Source organism: Panthera tigris, chromosome B3, assembly GCF_018350195.1.
Source record: "Panthera tigris isolate Pti1 chromosome B3, P.tigris_Pti1_mat1.1, whole genome shotgun sequence".
Classification (NCBI taxonomy): Eukaryota; Metazoa; Chordata; class Mammalia; order Carnivora; family Felidae; genus Panthera; species Panthera tigris.
In genome coordinates, this window is record NC_056665.1 from 4,789,953 (window position 1) to 4,813,253 (window position 23,301).

General features: G+C 48.1%; 1 protein-coding gene across 1 annotated transcript in view; it reads right to left on the minus strand.

Moving 5' to 3' along the window:
• The window catches only part of ALPK3 (alpha kinase 3), a 51,698-nt gene that overhangs the window by 15,442 nt on the left and 12,955 nt on the right, over positions 1-23,301 (minus strand). Inside the window, 3 exon segments of the mRNA XM_042987986.1 lie at positions 14,976-15,049; positions 15,052-16,169; positions 16,768-16,885. Of these exon segments, the coding sequence (XP_042843920.1) occupies positions 14,976-15,049; positions 15,052-16,169; positions 16,768-16,885 (1,310 nt within the window).

Consider the following 23,301-nt stretch of genomic DNA (forward strand, 5'->3'; position numbering starts at 1 on the left):
ACCATAAGAGACTCTTAAATACAGAGAACAAACGGAGGGTTTATGGGGGGGGCGAGGGAGAGAGGGTGATGGGCCTTGAGGAGGGCACTTGTTGGGATGAGCACCGGGTGTTGTATGTAAGCGATGAATCACGAGAATCTACCCCCAAAACCAAGAGCACACTGTCTACACAGGGAAAGGAGAGTAGAACACCCCATAGCAGCAATCTCAGACAACACCAGCAAAAACACGCTGCTGAAGCGGAATCCTGAACATCTCTAGGCTCGGAGAATGGCTTTTGCACACACAGGGATTTAAGGAATATCGTTCCCATGAGCCCCGCTGGAGGAAACTACCGGAGAACACATTGCAAACCAAAAGGTGATTAGGGAAAGAACTGGCGGGGAGCATCAAATACTTATTAACCATAGAACCGAGACGAAAACCGGAGGGGTTTAGAGTAACAGAGCAAAATGTGAGTGCTGTATGCCCAGACCCGGCAGAGATTATATAACGAGTACAAAAATGGAAGGAGGAAGAAGGTGAGTGGATAAGCTCCTTGACTGTATCACCTACACAAACCAGGAGCCAAAGGTTTACTCAGAGCTGAAAAACCAGGTGACAGAAATACAGGATTTTTAACTAAACAGAGATAATCACCACAGTAAAATGTGGGGGCTAATACAAGATAGAAAATGACAGGGGAAAAGGGTAATGGAAACACTTTATCATAGCTCATCATAAAAAAATTAAGACACCGGGGAATGCCTGGGTGGCTCAGTCAGTTAAGCGTCCAACTTGGGCTCAGGTCATGATCTCGTGGTCCATGGGTTTGAGCCCAGCATCGGGCTCTGTGCTGACAGCTCGGAGCCTGGAGCCTGCTTCTGAGTCTGTGTCTCCCTCTTTCTCTGCCCCTCCCCTGCTCATGCTGTCTCTCTCTGTCTCTCAAAAATAAATAAATGTAAAAATAAGAAAGAAAGAAAGAAAGAAAGAAAGAAAGAAAGAAAGAAAGAAAGAAAGAAAGAAAGGAAGGAAGGAAGGAAGAAAGGAAGAAAGAAAGAACCTTCAGTTAATTCCTGGTGTTCTAGGAATTAGGAACCACTAACATGGACATGAAAACTATAAAGAAAATGCTAACTTTTCACACAAGACTGATGAGAACAGAGCTTTCATGTTTTTCAGAACAGATTTTATTTTTTGGTAATCTCTACACCCAACATGGGGCCCGAACTCACAACCCCAAGCCCAAAAATCGCACGCTCCACCAGCTGAGCCAGCCAGGTACCCCCAGAGGTTTTGATTAAAGTTATCTTCACTCCCCCATCCCCAAGCCTGATCAGTCCCTGAGTCCCAGTGAACCTACTTCCTCGGTGTCTCAATATCCATCGCCTTCTCTGTCTCCACTGCCGACTGCCTAAACCACGCTGCCAACAATTCTGTCTCGCCTAGACACCTGCAAAGCCTCCTGACTGGCATTCGTGACCCTCGCCTTTGCCTCTGCTCAACACCTACCCTCACTGCAGCCCAAGTGATCTTACCAAAATACAAATCGGATTGTGACACTCCCCTGCTTAAACACCTCTCAAGGGCTTATCATCATTTACAGGATAAAGCCTAAAGCCCGAGCCTCAAAGAGCAAAAAGTTTAAGAACATTCTGTTGGCCAGGGTATGGGGAAACAGGTGTCAGCACAGCCTCTACGGACAGTGATTTGGCATCATCGAATAAAACTAAAAACGCTTATACTCTTTTAAATTGCTTTTTAATCTTTATTTGTTTTTGAGAGAGAGAGACAGAGAGCGAGTGGGGGAAGACATAGAATCGAAAGCAGGCTCCAGGCTCTGAGGTGTCAGCACAGAGCCTGACACGGGGCTTGAACTCACGAACCGTGAGATCATGACCTGAGCTGAAGTCGGATGCTTAACCGACTGAGCCACCCAGGTGCCCCGAAACACTTATACTCTTTGACCCAACAGTTCCATTATGAGGAATTTATCCTATAGCTATACAAGATAGATACATAAATGCAGATGGACTTATATACAAGGATATTCACTGCAGCAGAGTTTATAACAGCAAAAGACTAGAAATTACCTAAATTCCATTCACACAGAACAGATCCAGTGAATTATGGTACATCCATATTCCAAATAAATAATATCCAAGTAGAGGGGTGCCTGGGTGGTTCAGACAGTTGAGTGTCTGACTTCTCGTTTCAGCTCAAGTCATGATCTGGCAGTTCATGGGTTCAAGCCCCACATGGGGCCCTATGCTGTCAGTGCGGAGCCTGCTTTGGACCCTCAGTCCCCCTCTCTCTGCCCCTCCCCTGCTTGTGCTGTCTCAAAAATAAATAAACATTTTTTAAAAAACAAAAAAATATGGGCATCTGGATGGCTCAGTCGGTTAAGCATCTGACTCTTGGTTTCAGCTCAGGTCATGATCTCACGGTTTGTGAGTCTGAGTCCCACATTGGGCTCTGTGCTGACAGTGCAGAACTTGCTTGGGATTCTGTCTCTCTGCCCCTTCCCTATGTTCTCTCTCTCTCTCTCTCTCTCTCTGCCCCTCTCCCTCTCTCGAAATAAATAAATAAATAAATAAACAAACAAACAAACAAACAAACAAACAAGAAAGGAAGGTGTGGACAGAAGGTACAATATGCAATCTTTTTGCAGCAAATATACAGACACACACACATATTTTTAAATGCATAGAAAATAGTTCTGGAAGGATGCCCAAGAAACCGGTTCTGGCAACTGACTTCGGGAAGAGGAACAGGTGGGGGGTGGGGTGGCGAGGCAGGGAATTGAGGAAGACCATATTCTCCATATACCTTTTCCACTTTTAAAATTTTATACCATGTGCACATGACACGTATTTCAGCAATTTTCAATTTAAAGCCAAAATAAGTAAATAAAACCTCGCGTGATCAACGATGCCCCTCCTTCCGCAAGGATCCCATCTCTCTCTCTGGGTTCATCTCTTGGGTCTCTCTGCCCAACACCAAGTTACTGTACTGACTACAGGGTGGTTTTGTAACTACTTTGTGTATTTGTTCTCTAGGGGACAGTCTCAGCCTTCTCCTCACTCACCTGAAGGACTTCTCATCCTTGAAGTTTCTTCTCTTCTTTGAAGACTGCGAGTTCCCTCCTCCACCTCACCCCACCCTCCAAAAAGTTAGTGGCTTCCTACCCTAAGCACCCATGGCAAATGTACCTAATTTATCAGTATGCCCTCATTCTGCGTCGTAGTTGTTTGTTTCATGCATGTGTCACCTGCTAATGTGTAAACTCTTCCCCTCTGAAGAGGTGGACCCAGCAGTGTCTCAGAGTTAGAGACTTGGTGCTCAGTAACTATATGATGAATGATCAGTTGGATACTTTCTGGACACTTCTGCAAAAGCTGACCTCTCTAAACACTGTGGGGTATGTGTGTGTGTGTGTGTGTGTGTGTGTGTGTGTGTGTGTGTGTGTGTGTCTACATTTGGAACTATGTGGAGATACAAGGACTGTTGTGTATTCCTTTAAAATAACCACTGTGTGAGCAGTGGCGAACCCAGCTGGTTCTGTGTGAGCTTCTTCACCACAAAGAACATCCGTAGGTTTAATTTTCCATCCTTACTGTCTTCCTCATAAATTCTCAGAGATTAAGGACTCAGTCTGATTCACCTTTGCATCCTGCACAGACTCAAGCACATAGGAGGATCCAGGAATCAACCACTGACTGAGAAGTACTATAGATTCTAACCCTCAAGAAGGGGCGTGGCCCTGGAGCCAAGGGCGGCGGGGAGGGGCGCAGAGCAAAACCAGAAGGTTAACAGGAATGGTGAGGGCAGTGCCTAGGATCTGGAATCTCCTTCTCCTGAAACCCACACCCAGAGCTGATACTGAGGTTTCATCATTTTTAAACGTTTGGTAGAACTGCCAGTAAAACTATCTGGCCCTAACAATTTCTTTTTTGGAAGATTTTTGACTACAAATTTTATTTCTGTAACAGTTGTAGGGTTATTCAAGTTGTCTCATTGTTTGCATGAGTTTTGGTAGTTTGTGGTTTTTAAAGAACGGGTCTGTTGCATCTAAGTTTTTGAACTCTGTGCACAGTTTTTCATAGTAGCCCTTTATTATCTTTTTAATAGCTGCAGGGTCTCTCGTGATACCACCTGTCATTCTTTGATTATTACTATTATTATTATTATTATTATTATTATTAGAGCGAACACAAGCAAGCCCGGGAGAGGTGCAGACGGAAAGAGAGAGAGAACCTCAAGCAGGCTCCAAGCTCAGTATAGAGCATGCCACGGGGCTCAATCCCACATCCCTGGGATCATGACCTGAGTCGAAATCAAGAATCGGACGCTCAACCCGACTGAGCCACCCAGGCATCCTGACCTTTCATTCTTTTTTTAAAAAAAATCTTTACTGAGGTATTAATTGACAAAAATGCTATAATTTAAGGTGTACAGCTTATTGTTTTGATACACCTACATACAGCGAAAGGATCACCAGTCAATCAAGCTTTTCTTTCATTCTTGGTGCTGGTCATTTGAGTCTTCTCCCATTTTTTTTCTTTGTGAGTCTTGCTAGAAGTTTATCAATATTACTGATTTTTTTTTCAAATAACCAGATTTTGGTTTAATTTATTTTCTCCACAGCTTTTCTGTTTTCAGTGTCATCATTTTTCTGCTCTTTTCTTTATTATCTCTTTCCTTCTTGTTTCGGGTTTACTTTAATCTTCTCTTTCTAGTTTCTCAACATGGGAGTTTAGATTTTGACTTTAGACCTTTCTTCTTTTCTAATATAAATATTTAATGCTATAAATTTTCCTCAAAACACTGATTTAGTGGCATCCAAAATTTTGATGTGTTGTATTTTCGTTTTGATTCAGTTAAAAATATTTTCCAGGGTGCCTGGGTGGCTTAGTCAGTTAAGTTTCCGACTCTGACTCAGGTCATGAGCTCACAGTTTGTGGGTTCGAGCCTTGAATTGGGGTCTGTGCTGACAGCTCAGAGCCTGAAGCCTGCTTTGGATTCTGTGTCTCCCTCTCTTTCTGTCCCTCCCCAGCTCATGCACATGCACTCTCTCTCTCTCTCTCTCTCTCTCTCTCAAAAATAAATAAACATTAAAAAAAATGTTTGATATTTTCCAATTGTCCTTAAGACTTTCCGCTTTGCTGTGAGAGTGTATCATAAATATTTTAAAGTGTTTGGAGACTTTCCTATTATCTTTCTTTCCTTGATTTGTAACTTAATTCCATTTTGGTCAGAGAACATACTTTGTATGATTTCAATTATTTTATATTTGTTAAGGTTTGTTGATGATCCAGGATATGATCTACTTTGGTAAATGTTTTACATTCACTTGAAAAGCATGAGTATTCTGTTGTCACATGGAGTATTCTAGGAGTCTGTTAAACCCAGTTGGTTGATAATGCTGTTCAGCCTCTTTTCTATTCTTATTCTTACGGATTTTCTGTCTACTGTGATTACTGAGAGAATGTTTAAGTTTCCAACTGTAATGGCTGATTTGTTTGTTTTTCCTTCCAGCTCTTCATATATTTGGAAGCTCTGTTGTTAGAGGCAAACACATTTTTTTAAATTATGTTTTCTTGAATGGACCTTTTTCTCATTATGTAATTCACTATTTTGCCCCAGTAATTTTCTTTGCTCTGGAGTCTATTTTGTCTGAAATTAATATGGTCACTCCAGTTTTCAACTGATTACTGTTTGTGTAGTGTATATTTTCTATTATTTTACTTTTGACTTGCCTATATCATCATAATTGAAGTCAATTTCTTATAAAAAGCATAGAGCTGGGAATGTTTTCGACCCATTCTCCCAATGTCTTTGTGTGTTTAGACCACTTATATTTAATATAATTAGTTATATGTTTGCATTTAGGTCAACTATGTTATTATTTGTTTTCTATTTGTTTCCACTGTTCTTTCCTTCCTTTGTTTCCCCCTTACTATCTTCTTTTAGATTATTTGAACATTTTTAGTATTCCACTTTAATTTCTATACTGTGAAATTTTTTTTTTTTTTAAGTAGGCTCCATGCCAAGCATGGAGCCCAATACAGGGCATGAACTCACAACCCTGAGATCAAGACCTGAGCTGAGATCGAGAGTCAGATGCTCAACCAACTGAGCCAGTCAGGCACCTCTATTGTGGTTTTTACTATATTTCTTTGTACTGTACTTTAATTGCTGCCCTAAGGCTAACAATATATATACTTAACTTCTCAGAGACTAGAGTCAGTATTTTACCTCTTCAAGTGAGATGTAGTGATTTTGCCACCATATAGGTCCCTTACTTCTCCTGTTTCTGTTGTATGTCTACCCAGACATTTAGCATTTCTGTTATTCTTCTTTCTTTCCTGATGATACACGTTCCCTTCTGGTATCGTTTCCCTTCCATAGGAAAAATGTACTCTAGCAATTCTTTTAGAACAGGTCTGTCAGTGAGTTAGTCTTGTAGCTTTCTCTTATCTGGTACTCTTTACTTCACCTCCAATACTGAAAGACATTTTGACTGAATGTAGACTTATAGAATGAAAGTCTTCTCATTCAGCAGGTCTATTATTCCACTTCCTTTTGACCTCCATGGTTCCTAATGAGAAATCTGTAGTCATTTCAACCATTGTTCCCCTATAAATAATGTGTTTTCATTGATTACTTTCAAGATTTTTGCATTGTCTTCACTTCTCAGCAATCTGATTACTGTTTCTTAGCAGGGAATTCCGTGGGCATATCTTTTTTTTTAATGTTTATTTATTTTTGAAGGAAAGAGAGACAGAGTGTGAGTGGGGGAGGGGCAGAGAAAGAGGGAGACACATAATCCGAAGCAGGCTCCAGGCTCTGAGCTGTCAGCACAGAGCCCGACATGGGGCTTGAACTCACAAACTGCAAGATCATGGTCTGAACCAAAGTTGGACGCTCAACCAACTGAGCCACCCAGGCGCCCCTGCGGGCATACCTTATTTGGGATTAGCTGAACTTCTTGTCTGTAGATTTGTGTCTTTTGCCAAATTTGGGAAGTTCTCAACCATTTTTTATTCTATTTTTTTTTTTTTTTTTTTTTATGTACCACACTTTCTTCTCTCCTTGGTTTCCAATGACACAAACATTAGATGTTTTGATATTGTACCACAGGTCCCTGAAGCTCTATTTATTTCTTTTTCCTATCTTTTCCCCCACTCTGTTATTCACATTAAATAATTTCTGTTGATGTATCTTCAAGGTCACTGACCTTTTCCTGTCATCTTCACTCTGCTATTATGCCCAGCCAGGAAGTGTCTTCATTTCAGTTATTGCACTTTTCTGCTCTGAAATCAAAATTTGGTTCTTTGTACCCTGTATTTCTTTGCAGAGACTTCCTATGTTTCCATTTATTTCCAGAGTATTTACCCTTACATTTTGTCACATTTTTATAGTAGCTGATTTTAAGTCAGATAATTCCAACAGTGCTGCCATCTTGACATTGGCATTCTGTAACTCTCTTTTCCCAGGCAAGGTGAGATTTCCAGGCTTTTCATAGGCCAAGTAATTTTCATTGTATCCTAAGCATTTTGAATATCATGAGACGCTGGTTCTTATATAAACCCTATGGATAATGTTAATATTTGTGTCTTATCAGATGATCAATCTACTTGGTTGTGTTCAGGCTGCAAGTTCCATTCAGCCTTTTGAAGTTCTAGTGTCAATGCCAGTTCCATTTATCAAAGCCTTTGCAGAGCTATTCAGATCTATCTGGTGGGTATGCCACCCAGTGGCCGGTCTGGGATTTGAATGATAGTTTTTTAGTTCTACTGTCAAACTTTTTGATACATGGGCCAAAACTAGATCCATGCATGCACGAATAGCTTGGGAACAAGCCCAGGAACTTATAAACAGCTTAAGAAGTCACTTCCCAAATGTTCCTTCTCCATGATTTCCCCTGTACTTCCTGGGTCCATAGGGCCCCCTTTTTCAGCCTTCTGGCCAGATAGCTGGGGCTTCATTTTCTCCTCTCTGTCACATATTTGCACAAAGGAACCTGTGTCCTAGGCCAGGAAGAGACTCAAAAGAGAGCAAGAGGGAGAGCGAGAGAGAAAGCAACAGAAATTCATCCTACCCTCTTGGGGACCACAGCTTCTCTGAATAAAGGAAAGATTCCCCTCCCTCAAAGTTTGACACCTATGGCCTCTTACTGTCACTACCAGCAGATTCCTTTCCTATTCCTCAAGCCTGATCTCGAGTAGAGGGCTTCTCCTAAAGTAAAGCTGATGCTTACTTCTGAGCTTCTGATTGCATTAAGACCAGGCCAGAGAATAGTCGACTTAAGAAACAAATGAACAATCAAACAAAACAGTAAACATTGCTGGTTCTGGGGTACTTTGAATTCTGGTCTTCTTCCCCAATCTACCTGCTCCTGTTTGCTTATCAAAGGCATCAAATGGTCCCACCATGCATTCTGTCCAAGTTGTTAGCTGTATTCAAGGGGAGACACGGGGTGAGTGTCTTTGCTCTGTCTCATTCAGAACTGGAAGTGCTATACCCATAACAACTAGCTTCATACTAGTCATTGTATTTTTCAGTTCTGGATTTCTAGTTGGTTGGTTTTTAAGTCTATGCCACTTTTTAAAGTTTCTAGTTCTCTGAAATTTTCAATCTTTTTTTTTTTTTTTTACCTTCTTTGAATACGGGAAAAAGAGTTTTAGTTTTATAGCTCATGTCTAATAATTCCAAACGTTAGAAAAGTTGGAACCCCCATGGACACATTATATTATCTGCTGGTTTTGCTACTTCTTTTTCACATTTTCCTCTCTTGGTGTGCCTGCTTATCTTCATTTGGAGGCCAAGTGTTAATTTTTTTAACATTTATTCACTTTTGAGAGTGAGAGAGACAATGCATGAGCAGGGGAGGGGCAGACAGCAAGGGAGACACAGAATCAGAAACAGGCTCCAGGCTCCGAGCTGTCAGCACAGAGTCCGACGCAGGGCTCGAACTCACAGACCGCGAGATCATGGCCTGAGCTGAAGTCGGACTCTTAACCGACTGAGCCACCCAGGCGCCCCAGTTGCCAAATATTATATTTGAAGTGCTTTTTAAAAATAATTAGAGGCCAGGGGCGCCTGGATGGCTCAGCCAGTTAAGCATCTGACTCTTGATTTTGGCTTAGGTCATGCTCTCACAGCTTGTGGGATTGAGCCCCGTGTAGGGCTGCACACTGATGGCACAGAGCCTGCTTGGGATTCTCTCTCCTTCTCTCTCTGCCCCTCCCCTGCTTGTGCTCGCTCTCTCTCAAAATAAATAAATGAACTTTAAAAAATACTTTGAGTCTTAAAGTGATACTATCGTCCTCCAGATGATTTTCGCTTCTTCCAGGTGCTTGAAGGCACCAGGTGTCTTGAATCACCTTAACCTAACTTCAGGGATTGGGATATGTGTTTGTCACCTGAGTAACTTAGAGCTAAACCTCAATCCCTGTGTGGGTAATTTACTTCTGGCTCACTATTCCTTCAGGGTCCCAACCCAAAGACCAGGGGGTTGACCAGGGCTACTACTCTTGAGACCACAGATGCCAACCTTTGTGTCCCTAGTCCCATAAGGCTGTGTCTAAAACACTGCTGAGTCTCTCATTCTCCTCTCCTGGAGTGGCAAACAGCTGCTATGACAAACACTGGGTTTGTCACCATTCTGGATTTCCATTTTGTCCCATATCCTGGGCTGCTAACCCTTCACTTTGTCCTTTACTTGCTGTCCTCTGTAGGGAAATTGGTCTGAACTAGCTAACCTAGCACTACTGGAAGCTGATATTCAATAAATGTTAGTTCCCCCTCCTTTCCGTCTCATGCTCGAGCCTAGGTGATGTTACAGTTCGTGCTAAACCAACCAAAGCAGAATACAAGACATAGAAGAGAAGAAAAAGTGTTGAGACGCTTTGAAAGCATCTGGGCATTAAGACTAGGACAGGAAGGGCTGCATTCCTGGGCTAGCCCACCATCTTACTTTTGCTTCATGCTCCCTGTCCTTCCCAGAATGGCTTCCTTCCTCTCTCCCACCTATCTGAACTCTTTCAACCTGGGGATATCATAGACACTCTTCCAGATCAGAAAAATTCTAGCTGATGCTTTTCTACTATGGTATTTCCAGCAATGAATCCTGTACATGCTGCCAACCAGCCTGGCCACGTCCCAGATGCCTTCCCTGGTCCTACTTCACCCTCCTTCCCTGGAAACCTACTGCAGTAACCATTCACCACACCCTCTGTCCTTGTGGTTTGGTGTAAGTCTAATGCCCTCGATTCACCAGATAATTCCTTGAGGCAAGGATCATGCCCCTCCTCAAGTCCCCCCTCTCAGAAAATACTTGTATTCACGTATTCTCTGAAAACCAAAGATGCCTGATTATGGGAGGGGAGTTTCCAAATCTCGGTATGATCATCCCCAAGTCTGAGATCGCAAGACGTTCAGCAGCGCTCTCCCATGTCTACACTGTCCCCTCCAAAGACCTGGGAAGATGGGGCATTCCACCATGTCCCCACACTCCAGTACCTCAGCTCCAGAGATCTAAGCCAGTCTCAGAGAAGATCTCAGGTTAGGGCACTAACAAGCAGCCTTTGAGGATACTGGAGGCCAGTTCCCACTCATTAAGTACCTTCAGGGAAGATTGCTTCTGCCTGGGGAAAGAGCTGTCTACACAGCATTACTGGGCTTAGGGGCAGGGGAGCATGATGTCTAGACATTCTTAACAACCCAAGAGGCCTCAGTCCCAGCACCTGCTCCTCATCCATATCCAATATGGAAGCCTCATCTAAACTGTCGGATATGTCCCCTATCTCCAGGAAAGGAAATCAAGACAAAGAAGGGGAGCAGTGGCATCAGAGCCCTGAGTCAAGATCCTTCAAGCACTAACCCTAACAAGAGACATGCTGAGCCCGTATGAAGGAAGCATCAGAACTTAAAAAGAGGTATGAAAGAGGCTTGAATAGTGGAAAGGAATACCATGCCGTCAGGTGAGAAAGCTAAATATTAAGATATGGATTTTTCCAAATTAATTCTTATACTTACTATAATCCCAATCAGAATACCAATGATATAGAGACAGAAAGCACGTTAGTGGTTGCCTGGGTCTGGGGGTAGGGACACGGGTAAGCTGCAAAAAGGAACAGGGATCTTTTTGGGCTGATGGAAATGTTCGAAAATGGGATTGTGGTAATGCCTGCATAACTGTAAGTTGTGTGTATTAAATTGCACAGTTGAACTAGGTGAATGTTATAGTATATATATGACATCCCAATAATGCTGATTAAAATATATATCTAGCAAGTTTTACTAAAAGATCGTTCCAAGTGCAAATTGCACTTCCGTTTTCCAAGATTTAACAGGCTTTTGATCTTGTTAAAAACAGCTTACCACTTTTTAAAATGTGATTTAAAAAAAAAAAAAAGGTAAATATAGAGGTACCAAAAAACTGGTATGTGGGAATTTAAAGAATTTCAAATAGTGATTCTATAGTTTTCCTAGAGGAATGAACAAGAGAGAATAGCTAAGAAAATTTTAAAAGAAGTCTAAGAGGGTTGCTTTGCCAGAAATTAAAGCTACGATCATTCAAACAAGGCCATTCTGTTGTAAGAATCAACAAACACATTAACAGATTAGGATGAGTATATATACAGGAACTAAAATCGGCCTTAATGTGTATAAAAATTAGTATGTAAAGAAAGAATCACAAACTAATAGCTAAGAATTAAATATTCCACAAATGATACTGGGGGAATTACCTACTGGCTAACTAAAAATCGAGCTGGAAACTGATGCTATGTTATATACTCAAATCAATTCCGGGTTAATTTAAAAGTCAAATGAAGACATTCAAAAAACAAAAAATTACTTGAAATGTCGACGAATACTTAATGAACCTTAGAACAGGGAAGGAATGCATAACCTATGAAAGAAATGGTTAAAATATCCATATTGTGGCACATTATTGCAACCATTAAAGTTTTCTGGATAATTTTTAGAAACCATGAGAAGATGCTCATGAAATACTGAGAAGTGAAGAAACCAGGTTATAAAACTGACTCAGAAGAACAGCACACATTACATTTTAAAAACAATAAACCTACATATACAGAAAGGTTGGTACATACACCAAGAGGCTTCTGGGTGCTGGAACTATAGGTGAATTGTTACTTTCTCCATCAAACTTGTAGGGTTCCCCCCTCCCCATATTTTTCACCATGACCATGGGTTTCTTTCATAATCAGAAAAATAAGGGTTTTTTTTTTTAAGACTTGGGAGAATAAGAATATGAAAAAACATGGGGCGCCTGGGTGGCTCAGTCGGTTAAGCAACCGACTTTGGCTCAGGTCACCATCTTGAGGTTCATGGATTTGAGCCCCGCATGGGGTTCTGTGCAGACAGCTCGGAGCCTGGAGCCTGCTTGGGATTCTGTGTCTCCCTCTCTCTCTCTCTCTCTCTGCCCCTCCCCAGCTCATGCTCTCTCTCTCTCTCTCAAAAATAAACACACATAAAAACAAACAAAAAGAATATGAAAAAACAATCAAATTCGGCCACTAAAAAGCAGCAGGTTCAACATGCACATAGATGTTAAATGTGTTTCTCACATGTGTGATCTATTTCACAAATTTTTAAAGCACAGAAGAATGAAAGGCACACAAGCATTTTGTGGGAACAGTGGGACTGGTGCACCTGTCCCTCCTGAGAGGCAAGGAGGGCCCTGCCAGGAGGTGCAGCCCGGCTGTGGCGTCCCCACCCCTGTGGGCGGGGAGGCCACCTTCACTCAGACTTGGCTGCGGGCCTGGTCACTTCCCAAATGAGCTCCCTCGGGGCCCCTGAGGGCCATCCCTGCAGCAAGGCCCTCCTGTCCAGCCTGAGGACTGTCAGGCACACAGAGTAGCCCTGGCTGGGCCACTAGAAAGTCACCACACCGGCTGCCAACATCTCCAGAGACCAAGCATGAGGGATGAGTCATGAACAGACTGAGTCTGGTTTGAGGTTCACTCCACCCCAAACCCTCTGAACTACTGTCCCCACGGACTCACTCAGCACCACTGAAAGAAAACCAGTTCCCCTGATCACCCTTAAAACTGATCTCTCCCTGGGGTGCCTGGGTGATTCAGTCTATTGGGCATCTGACTCTCGATTTCAGCTCAGGTCATGATCTCATGCTTCATGAGTTCGAGCACGAGTCAGGCTCTGTGCTGACAGCATAGAGCCTGCTTGAGATTCTCTCTCTCCCTCTCTCTCTGCCCCTCCCATGCACTCTCTCTCTCTCAAAATAAATAAATAACTTAAAAAAAAAAAACAACCTGTCTCTCCCTCCTTTCCCGATGGAAGTTCTCTCCATGGGAAAGGCAGCCCCCCCAACCCCGTTGTCCGTGAAGCACCCCTTCCCTGTGCCCTCCATGAGGTCTGGGGGCAGGTGGCTTGTCCCTTCTGTCGTCTGCCCTGGCTTTTGAAACGCCCTTCCTTTCTGCCACTCAGAAGGAATACTGTTCACTGTAAAACCGCCTGCCGAAACTCCTGTGAAATAGCAACTGCCCTCTGCTCCCTGAAACAAGATTAGCACGGACCAAATGGGAGAGCTTCTTCTGTAGCGCCTCTCAGCCCTGTCCCTCCCCGGTCCCCAAACTCCTTAATGCTGTCACCCCCCTGCCTCTCTCTTTGAAGAGTGGATACCCCCATCCCTACCTCCACACAAAACATCACCTTCCCTCTGCTGGCTACCCGACCCCTGAAAATGATGGCACTCCTGTTCCCACATGGAACAGTTAGCATCTATATCCCTCATGGTAGTTATCTTTTATCTCCTGCCATTTATTTAGTTCTTAATATGCATCCGGCCCTGTGCTGAGCACAGACTCTCAGTAGCCTTATGAAGCAGGTAGTATTTTTTTTTTTTTAACGTTTATTTATTTTTGGGACAGAGAGAGACAGAGCATGAACGGGGGAGGGGCAGAGAGAGAGGGAGACACAGAACCGGAGCCCGACGCGGGGCTCGAACTCACGGACCGTGAGATCGTGACCTGAGCCGAAGTCGGATGCTTAACCGACTGAGCCACCCAGGAGCCCCAGCAGGTAGTATTTTTATTCTGATTTTACAACGTGCCCAAATCACAAAATATTAAGCATATAGTCAGCTTAAGCCAGAATTTCCTGGACAGTTGCTATATGTTTTTTATTTACTTATTTTGAGAGACAGCAAGCAGGGGGAGGGGCAGAGAGAGGGAGAAAGAGAATCCCAAGCAGGCTCTGCTCTGTCAGCACAGAGCCCAGTGCGGGGCTTGAACTCACCAACTGTGAGATCGTGACCTGAGCCGAAGTCGGACACTTAACCGACTGAGCCACCCAGGCGCCTCTGATATATATTTTTTTAATGTTTTTTTTTTAAGTTTATTTATTTATTTTTGAGAGAGACAGATACAGTGCAAGTGGGGGAGGAGCTGAGGGAGAGAGGGGGAGGGGGAGGGGGAGAGAGACAGAGACAGAGACACAGAGAGAGAATCCCAAGCAGGCTCCGAGCTGCCGGCACCTATGCAGGGCTCGAACCCACCAACAGTTGATATTTTTAAAAATCTTCTGCTAAGCATCCAGGGCGAGACCCCCTGCACACTACAGTGCGCTCCTGTTCCTCAGTCTCCCCACGAAACGCTGCTGCCTCAGTATAGCCCACAGAAAACTCTCCACAGGCTCTTTCCCCACCAAAGAACATCATTTTCCTCTCCCTCCCTCTGGGACACGGTCCCTTGGCCGTGAGCCCCCATGCTGTCAGAGGAGAGCGTCAGAGTCAAGCTGTGCTGCCCTCAGGGCTGGCATCTGGAGATTGGCTGGAGTGAGGGCCAGGCCTGTGGTCCCCTGCTCCTGGCGGGCACTCCATCACCACCTCACCCCCTTCTATAAATAGCCCACTGCTCGCTGGCCGCCGAGCTGCTGGAGCAGGAGTTTCCATGAGGTCAGCTTCCCAGAGCAGCCTCTAGGCACCCAACACCCACACTTACCTCTCCTGGAGTCCTGTGGCCTCCTCGCCCCTGCAGGGGGCTGTCCCGGGTGCCGTGTCTCCGCCGGGCAGGGGTGTGGGCACTTGGGCAGAGGCCTGAGGTGAGGCCTTGCCTAAGGGTTCTGGAGCCTGGCCCAGCGAAGAATCGGGCATGCTGTCGGTGGCAGGCTCCTCTTTGGGCTTTGGCGGAGCAAATCTCCTCCTGTTGAAAGGCCTAGTCGGCTGGCCAGGGGCAGCAGGCCCCCTTTCACCCCCGGCCTCGCTGGGTACCTTCCCCGAGGACGTCTCTCCGGGCGCCCGGCCACTTGGGGCCTGGGGCCCCTCCTTCCCCGGAGGCCTGCCCCCCCGGGTACTCTCCAGGTACAAGTCCTTCAGGGGGAAATACCCTTCCTGGTCTGCGCCTGGGGCGGGGGCCTTCTGGGCCCGGTCCGGAGTGCCCACAGCCGCGTCTGGCTTCCTGGGGCCATCCACTCCCGAGGACGCAGGCCCCCGTGCAGCCCTGCCTCCGGGCCGGGTCTGAACCTGCTCCACGTTCACGGGCCCCTGTGTCCCCGGGGGCTCAGGCTTGTCTGAACTCGGGGCACGGTTTTCAGAAGAACGGCGGCTTCGAGCTGCCTTCTCTAACTCTGGCTTCCGCAGACCTTGCTTAGGTTCCTCGTCTTTCTTTTTCTTCTTGGCCCCAGACTCCTTCTGGGGGGCTCTCTGAGGCGCCAGCTCCATGGCCTCGTAGATGTACGTCAACAGGCCGTGCTCCCCATCCTCCCCGTTCTCCGGGACAGCCTCCCCGTTGGTGGTCACCTCTCCGGGCACAAAGCTGTTGATCAGCCCCAAACCGGGGTGCCCACCAGGCTCGGTCTCTTCCACCTGCCACGCCGCCGGGGTCCCGTCCTCAGCCTCCTCGGTCGGGCCCAGGGGCGCAGGCACCTCAGCCCCGCTCAGCCGCCGCTTCCGCTGGAAGCGGTCGGGGCTGAGCTTCCGCAGGGTGTCGGCATCTCCCGCCACCTCCTTCCTGGGCTTCCAGCTCTGCTCGATCTCCCGCAACTTTGCCGCAGCCTTGCGCTTCAGCTTGGCGAACCAGCGCTGGTGGATCTTGTACTCGGTCATGGTGCCAACCTCCAGGACCCCCGAGCAGGACACGATGCCCTTGGTGTTCCGGGCAGACGCCTGGTAGATGGCCGCATCTTCCTCCTGACACCTAGACGTAGGAGCAGGAGATGCCGACCCGGCCCTCCTGCCAGGCGAGAGGCCCCACGCCCCACAGCCAGCGCCTCCCGGAGCTGAGCACGCTGCCCCGCCCCCCACGGGTCCCGCCCTGAGCGCCACCCCCCCCCCCCCAGACATCACCGTGTCATCCAATGGACAGATAGGGAAACCGAGGCCGGCACCAGGGAGGGAGCTGGCCCAGGTCATGCTGTTCCGGGAGGGGATTAGACTTGGGGCCTAGGAGAGCTCCCTTCACAAGCAGGTGACCCGCATAGCCCCCTTGTGAAGTAAGGATGACACAGGAGCCTTTTTTTGGCAGCTGACCTCATGCAAAATGTTTCTACGGGGCAGGACCTCCTCTGGTTGTGCTCCACTCTCGGGCTGTCAGAAACGCTCCCACCCCGGCCAGAGGGGATCCCAGGCACCGGTGGGCAGACACGCCTCGCCAGCAGCAGGTTCAACTCCGAAGCAGAAACCACCCCCACCCTCCTCCACCCTTGGATCCTGCCTGGGCATCTGCGTCCAGGTGGGCCCTCTTCTGACGGGGCCACGGGACCCTCAGGCGACCAGACAGGCCGCTTTCCCCTCACCTGTAGAGCTGCAGCGTGTGACGGTTGCCCTGATGCATGATCTCGTATTTCGGCAAGCCACAGTAGCGATCTAGCTGGACGTCATCCTTGTACCAGGTCACCTCCGGCTCTGGGTATCCTACGAAGGGGGCAGGAGACCGGGTTGCGGGAAGACCAGTTCCAAAGCAGCGGAAGGGGAGCACAGAATGCCCCGGCTTCCCCGGACCACCGGAAGCACCTGGGCTGGCCCGCCTGCCCCACCCGCCGGAAGAGAAGGGCTATCATTTGGCTCAACTCATTTGCAGAAGCCAGGCCACGTCAGGGCTGAAAACTGTGCCCCCTTCAGCAGCTGGAAGGCAAAGAGGGAGGAGAAACTTCCTCGCTTCCTGGTAAGAAGGGAAGCAAGAAGTTTCCAGAAAGCCTTGGCTGGTAGAAATAAGCCTCCTTCCTTCAGCGTCCTGTTCCACATCCTCAACCGCGGTCACAGCTCTATCCTCAGAGATGCCCCCGCCAGTACCCCAACACCAAGAGCCCTCCTACTTCCTGCCCAGGTTGCTGAGCTGCTGGTATTATTTGATGACACGGCTAAAACACACCCATCCACCCATCCATCCACTCATCATCCATCCATCCCTAACTCCCTACCCGCTCCCACTGCCGTGAGGCCGACCAAGGTGTCTCCCCAGCCCCTCTCCCGGCAGGGGGACTTCTGGGAGAGCTTCCAACTGTCAGAGTCACGGTCCCTGCCTCCAACCCCACGTGGCTGAGGGGTCCGGTGATGGACACCAATCAGCTAATCCAATCCAGTTATTTGACCCAGGTTTTAGGAATCAAGACCTCGAGACACTCTACCCTTGGGTCTGGAACTGTAACCTCAAAGGAGGGGGCAGCCCCGTTGTCCTCACGGACCAGCCTAGAGCAAGATGGAAAGATGAAGCTCGTATTCAGAACAGAATAAGAGATCAGAGACAGACAGACAGTCTCAACACCCTTCCAAATATTGAGTCCACGCCTCACGTGGACACAGCTGCACTCCTCAGTCCCACAAAAAGCCCGTCTAGCCTTCCCGTGAACTTGGCTTCGTTTTTTTTTTTTTTAATTTTGTTTAAAGAGACAGAGTGTGAGTGGGGAAGGGGCAGAGAGAGAGAGAGGGAGACATAGAATCTGAAACAGACTCCAGGCTCCAAGCTGTCAGCACAGAGCCTGAGACGGGGCTTGAACCCACGAACCGAGAGATCATGACCTGAGCCAGAGTCAGACGCTTAAAAAACTGAGCCACCAGGCGCCCCGCCTGCTTCATTTCTTAAGCTGACGCCAAGTGATTTCCACTATTTATGAGAACTCAGAGACCCCTAACACACACGCCCTCCAACATATGTATTCTGTGTGTGCTGACTGCCAAGAGAGGATTATAAAGATATAGAACGTCACCACCAGGGTCTCTGCTCTCCGGGAACCCACCGAACAGTAGAAAAGATCACACGGGGCTCACCTGCTCTTTCTGCCCTGCCGTCTCTGGGTAAACTGCCCACACTCCTACCTCCAGCCGACCCCACTGGATCCCATCTCCTCCTGCCTCGTCAAGGACATCTCTCCAACAGTCGCTCCTGCCCCCTCCCGTGTCATCGAACCATTCCCCTCTACTACACGACTCCCGGAGGCACGCAAGCCTGCTGTATGGATTTCACAGAAAAGTGCTTCGGAAGTGCCATCCGCACTCTGTCTCCTCTCCCTCCCCATCCAGTTGGGCTTCTGTGCTCCCAGGCAGAAGCAGAACTGTTCCTGTCGAGGTCGCTCACGACTCACACATTGGCCAAATCTACGGGCAATTCCTTTTTTTTTTTTTTTTTAATGTTTATTTATTTTTGAGAGAGAGAGACAGAGCAGGGGAGGGGCAGAGAGGGAGACACAGAATCTGAAGCAGGGTCCAGGCTCTGAGCTGTCGGCACAGAGCCCAAAGCGGGGCTTGAACTCATGAACCGTGAGATGGCGACCTGAGCCGAAGTCGGGACGCTGAACCGACTGAGCCCCCCAGCCGCCCCCAACTGGCAATTCTCGTGCCTCATCTACCGAATCTGTCAGCATTGCCGCCCCCCCCCCCCCGCTCCATTTCCTGAAAACTTTTCCTCACTCTTATGGAGTGCTTTTCCTCTTTCCTCGTCTGTCTCTTCTCCTAGACCCATGTCCCATGAGGGCAGGAATCCTATCCTCTTTACTGCTATATCACCGCCACCTAAGATCGTGCCTGGCACGTAGTAGTTACTTAATAAAACCCTGCTGGATGAGTGAGTAAAGGAGTGAGTAAGGACACGAGCAAACAAACAAGCAAGGGACAGATGGGGAGGGTGTGCCTGACGTAGGAACCGTAACAGTACGGTGTGGGGGTGGAAAGCAGAGGACACGCCGGGGAACGTACAGGAACAGGGAGCAAGGGAGGCGAGGCGGCAGCTGAGGCGGCCAGGAACAAACTCTGGGCAACCCTGACTGTAAAGTGAACCCCATGTTTCCACTGTGAGCTAAAGTCCCTGGTTACATCACCGCGTGTGGCCGGGGCCAGCACAGGTGTCCTCACCATCCTGTGTGATGATCTCATCCCTCCGAGAGCCCGGCTCAGAGCCTCCCTGCCCCATGATCTGCCCAGTAGGGCCTCAGAGTCCAGGGCACCTGAGTCCAGTCAAGCTGGGGCAAGGAGGGAGTTACTGAATGGGCCTCACAGCCCAAAGGCGGAGGCCTCAGCCCCCGTGCCATCCTCGGGGTGCCTCTTCGAAACACGGGGGACAACCTGACAGCTTAGGGCTCCCTGGCAACAAAGGGTTTGGACAGAAAACATCTCCTTGTCCCCTGGATGATACGAACTGTCTTCCAAAACACACAAAGGCAGGAAAGGTCCTTCCTTCCGAGCGGCCCACGCGTGTGCCCACAGGCAGGCATGCGCACACGGATACAAGCTGTAGCCAGGGACACCCCCTCTCACCCCGCCGTGGTGCTGCAGGCCAGGACCTCTGCCTCACAGCCGGCAGGCCCGAGTCTGGAACACCAGCCCGGGGACTTGCAACCTTGTCCCCACCATCCCCAGTTTGAGAAGCTCAGATTGAAGAGAGAAATAACGACAGATGTCAATGTAGAGTTTTCAAAGAGCTTTCAAATGTAGTTTCGTTTGGCCCTCCTGTGAAAACAACTGCCAAACATTTATTGAGGACTTTCTCTGTGCCAGCTACTGAGCTGAACGTTCTTCGTGCGTCATCTCGTCGGATCCTACACAGATCCTACAGGAACGTACTGTTATTAATCCCAGGTGTAAAAGATGAGGAAATCCAGGCCCGTGAAATTAAGGCCTCTGCCCCAAACCATCCAGCTGATACGCAGAAGACCCAAATTCAAATCCCTCTTTTCTACAAAACAGGCAGGTCAGGCGTTTCAACCCCTGTTTTCCACAAGAGGAAGGTGAGGCTCTGGGAAGCAAAGGAACTTAGCCAGGGTCACAAAGTTGGCACATGACAAGGCACGTGGCTTTTCCATTTCCTTCTACCAGCGCCCTTTCCAGTGAGGACTGCGGGACCAATATGTAAGTGTTTATCCCCAGGAGTCATTACACTGGACTCATTTCTCTACGAAAGGGCCTTTTTCAGGAACGTGGTTCTGTCTAAAGGCTCAGTCCTCTTCCTCCTCCTGCCCCAACGTCTGTGCGTGCACACACACACACACACACACACCAACATAAAATCCAGAGTCGGGGCACCTGGATTGCTCAGTTGGTTAAGCATCCGACTTCAGCTCAGGGCATGATCTTATGGTTTCTGAGTTCGAGGCCTGTGCCAGGCTTTGTGCTGACAGCTCAGAGCTTGGAGCCTGCTTCAAATTCTGTGTCTCCTTCTCTCTGCCCCTCCCCCTCTCTCTCTCTCTCTCTCTCTCTCTCTCTCTCTCTCTCTCTCTGTCTCTCTTAAAAATAAATAAACATTTAGGGCACCTGGGTGGCTCAGTTGGTTAAGCACCTGACTTCGGCTCAGGTCAAGATCTCACAGTCAGTGAGTTCGAGCCCCGTGTGGGGCTCTGTGCTGACAGCTCAGACAATGATGGACAACCTCAAGGACACCAGCATTCTGGCCAGAGGGGCCCTGGGGGAGACAGCAGCCAGAAGGCCGAGTCAAGGCGAGCTAACCCCCCATACGCCCACTCTGAGGGGGAAGAGCCTCAGGGCTGTCCATCCCTTCTCCAGGACCCCGAGGGCTTCCCTCAGAGCTCCACGAGCAGGACAACCGGCACAGACCCCTCTCCCTCACGTGCTGTTAGGTTTGGACCCACCGGAAAGTATCACCTGTCCCTGGCAGGGCCCTGGTGGGGCTGACTCATCACCACCTAGCTCAGGGGATGCCAGCAGCAGGGTGGGAGGCAGACAGGCACGTGTGGTCACTCCTTCCCCACACACACCAGCCGGGAGCACCACACGAGTCCCACAGGGAGGCCAGCCTCAGCCATAGGTCTATCCACCATCCACCTCTCCAGGTTGGGAGACCCAGCCCCTGTCTCCTTTGTTCTCTGATCTTTCTGCATCCCCCTTTGCCCTCCCCTTTCTTCCCCATACAGTCCACATTTTCTCCTTGCTCACTGGAAATGGCTTACTTACTACGGTGATCGCAGAGACCCCTTCCCTAATCTGCTACATAAAACTCAGGTGACCCGAGATTGCTTGGGGTGGGGGAAGGGGCAACAGCGGGGAGGAGGAAGTTAGTTACAATAGAGGACTGAGGTATGGATGTTAGACACAGCTAGAGCCCTGGAAATCCCACAGCCCCAAGTGGGAGTACTGTAGACCCGAGCATGACAGGTGCTCCCAAGCAGAAAGGAGACCACGGTCATCTGGTGGTCTCATGAGACATGGATGTTGTCTCAACTGAGGGGATAAAAGTTTGCTCCTTTGGGTGGGGCTTAAAACAGGGCAAAGCCTCGTGATGACATCGGAGGCACTTAATAAAATGCCCCAGGAGTCTGTAAGTCAGGATCCTGTCTGGCTTCTCCACTTTGCTCTCAGAGTCCATGGCTCCGAAGGGCAGAATGGAAGAGGGAGAGGAGGGAGAGCCGTCCCTGGTGCCAGCCCCTCTCCGGTGGCCCAAGGCCCCTGCAGCAGCATCCGGGCTTGCTCCAGAGAGACCCGGTGTGCTAGCTTTGTGCTCTACCCTCTCAGATCTCACAGGCTTCTTGGAGGGAGAGATGTGCGAGCAGGAAAACAGATATCGCCAGAGCTCTCTGTGGAAGTGCTGGAGATGACGTCCTAGAGGATAAGCCTTTTGGGCTGGACTTGGAAAGATGAGAAGGAATTTTCCAGGCAAAGGAGTAGGCTTCTAGGTAAAAAGACAGAGTGAAAACTCTGTCTACAAAACCCACTACAAGTACTCTAAAGAGATTTTGTATTAAAAGATGTGAGACCACAGGGAAGGGGAGAACAGGTGAGGCGAGCAGAAGGAGGAACAATAGTTTGAAGGTTGGAAAGCAGATGGACAAGCAGAAACTGACTCCGCAGACCCGGGACAGCTGGCCTCTTAGGCAGCAGCGGGGGAACGGAGAGCTACCCTTTGAACACGGGAGCATAAGTGCTCGCAACCACTTGCGGGGAAGGGGAAGGAGGAGAGATTATAAGTTGCTTGAAAAGCGATCGGATCTCTGGATCCCCTCACCCCGTCCATACCACCCAGGTAACGGCTCCTCCCCCCTACGCATGGCCAAAGGTGAGGTTGATTATCTGGAAAGGTAAAACTTTAGCCTGAGGGTAAGCCAGCACTGCTGAGGGCATGACAACTCCAGGGAAAACAGAAAAATGTGATGACTGTGCATAAAATAAATGCTCTCTGGTGAGAGCCCACCCAACCCTCTAATCTGAATCTGCACAGTTCCCGGAACATCTTTACCCTCCGGGCAAGATACGGGAAGAGCATTCACTAGGGACTCTAGCCAGTCCACGAAGAAGGAATTAAAGAAACTTACTTTGTCAGTTCCAATGCTGCCAGATCCCAACCTACAAGGAAGCCCCAGGTTTTCAGGCCCCTCCCACTTGCTCAGAACTACCAGCTTTTTAGTCTCCACTCTTAACCACTACCTGACAGCCAAAGACCCCTAGGTATCTAGGAAAGCCTATACATAGAAGATGAAGGACCAAAACCATTAAGTTAAACTAAAAAAAAAAGCAAATTGGAAGAAACCCAAGCTATGCAGGGAGAAGGAAATTTTAGAAAGCCATCATTACTAGTCTCAGAGATCTAAAAGAAGACATTACATTCATAAAGAAAATAGGATACTACAGTAAGAAAATTTTTAAGGAGCTCTTAGAAATTAAAAACCCAGTGAAAGGGGTGCCTGGGTGGCTCAGTCAGTTGACCGTCAACTTTGGCTCGGGTCATGATCTGGTGGTTCTTGGGTTCGAGCCCCACGTTGGGCTCTGTGGTGACAGCTCAGAGACTAGAACCTGCTTCAGACTCTGTCTCTCTCTCTCTCTCTCTCTCTCTCTGCCCCTTCCCTGTTTGCATTCTCTCTCTCTCTCTCTCTCTCTCTCTCTCTTTCTCT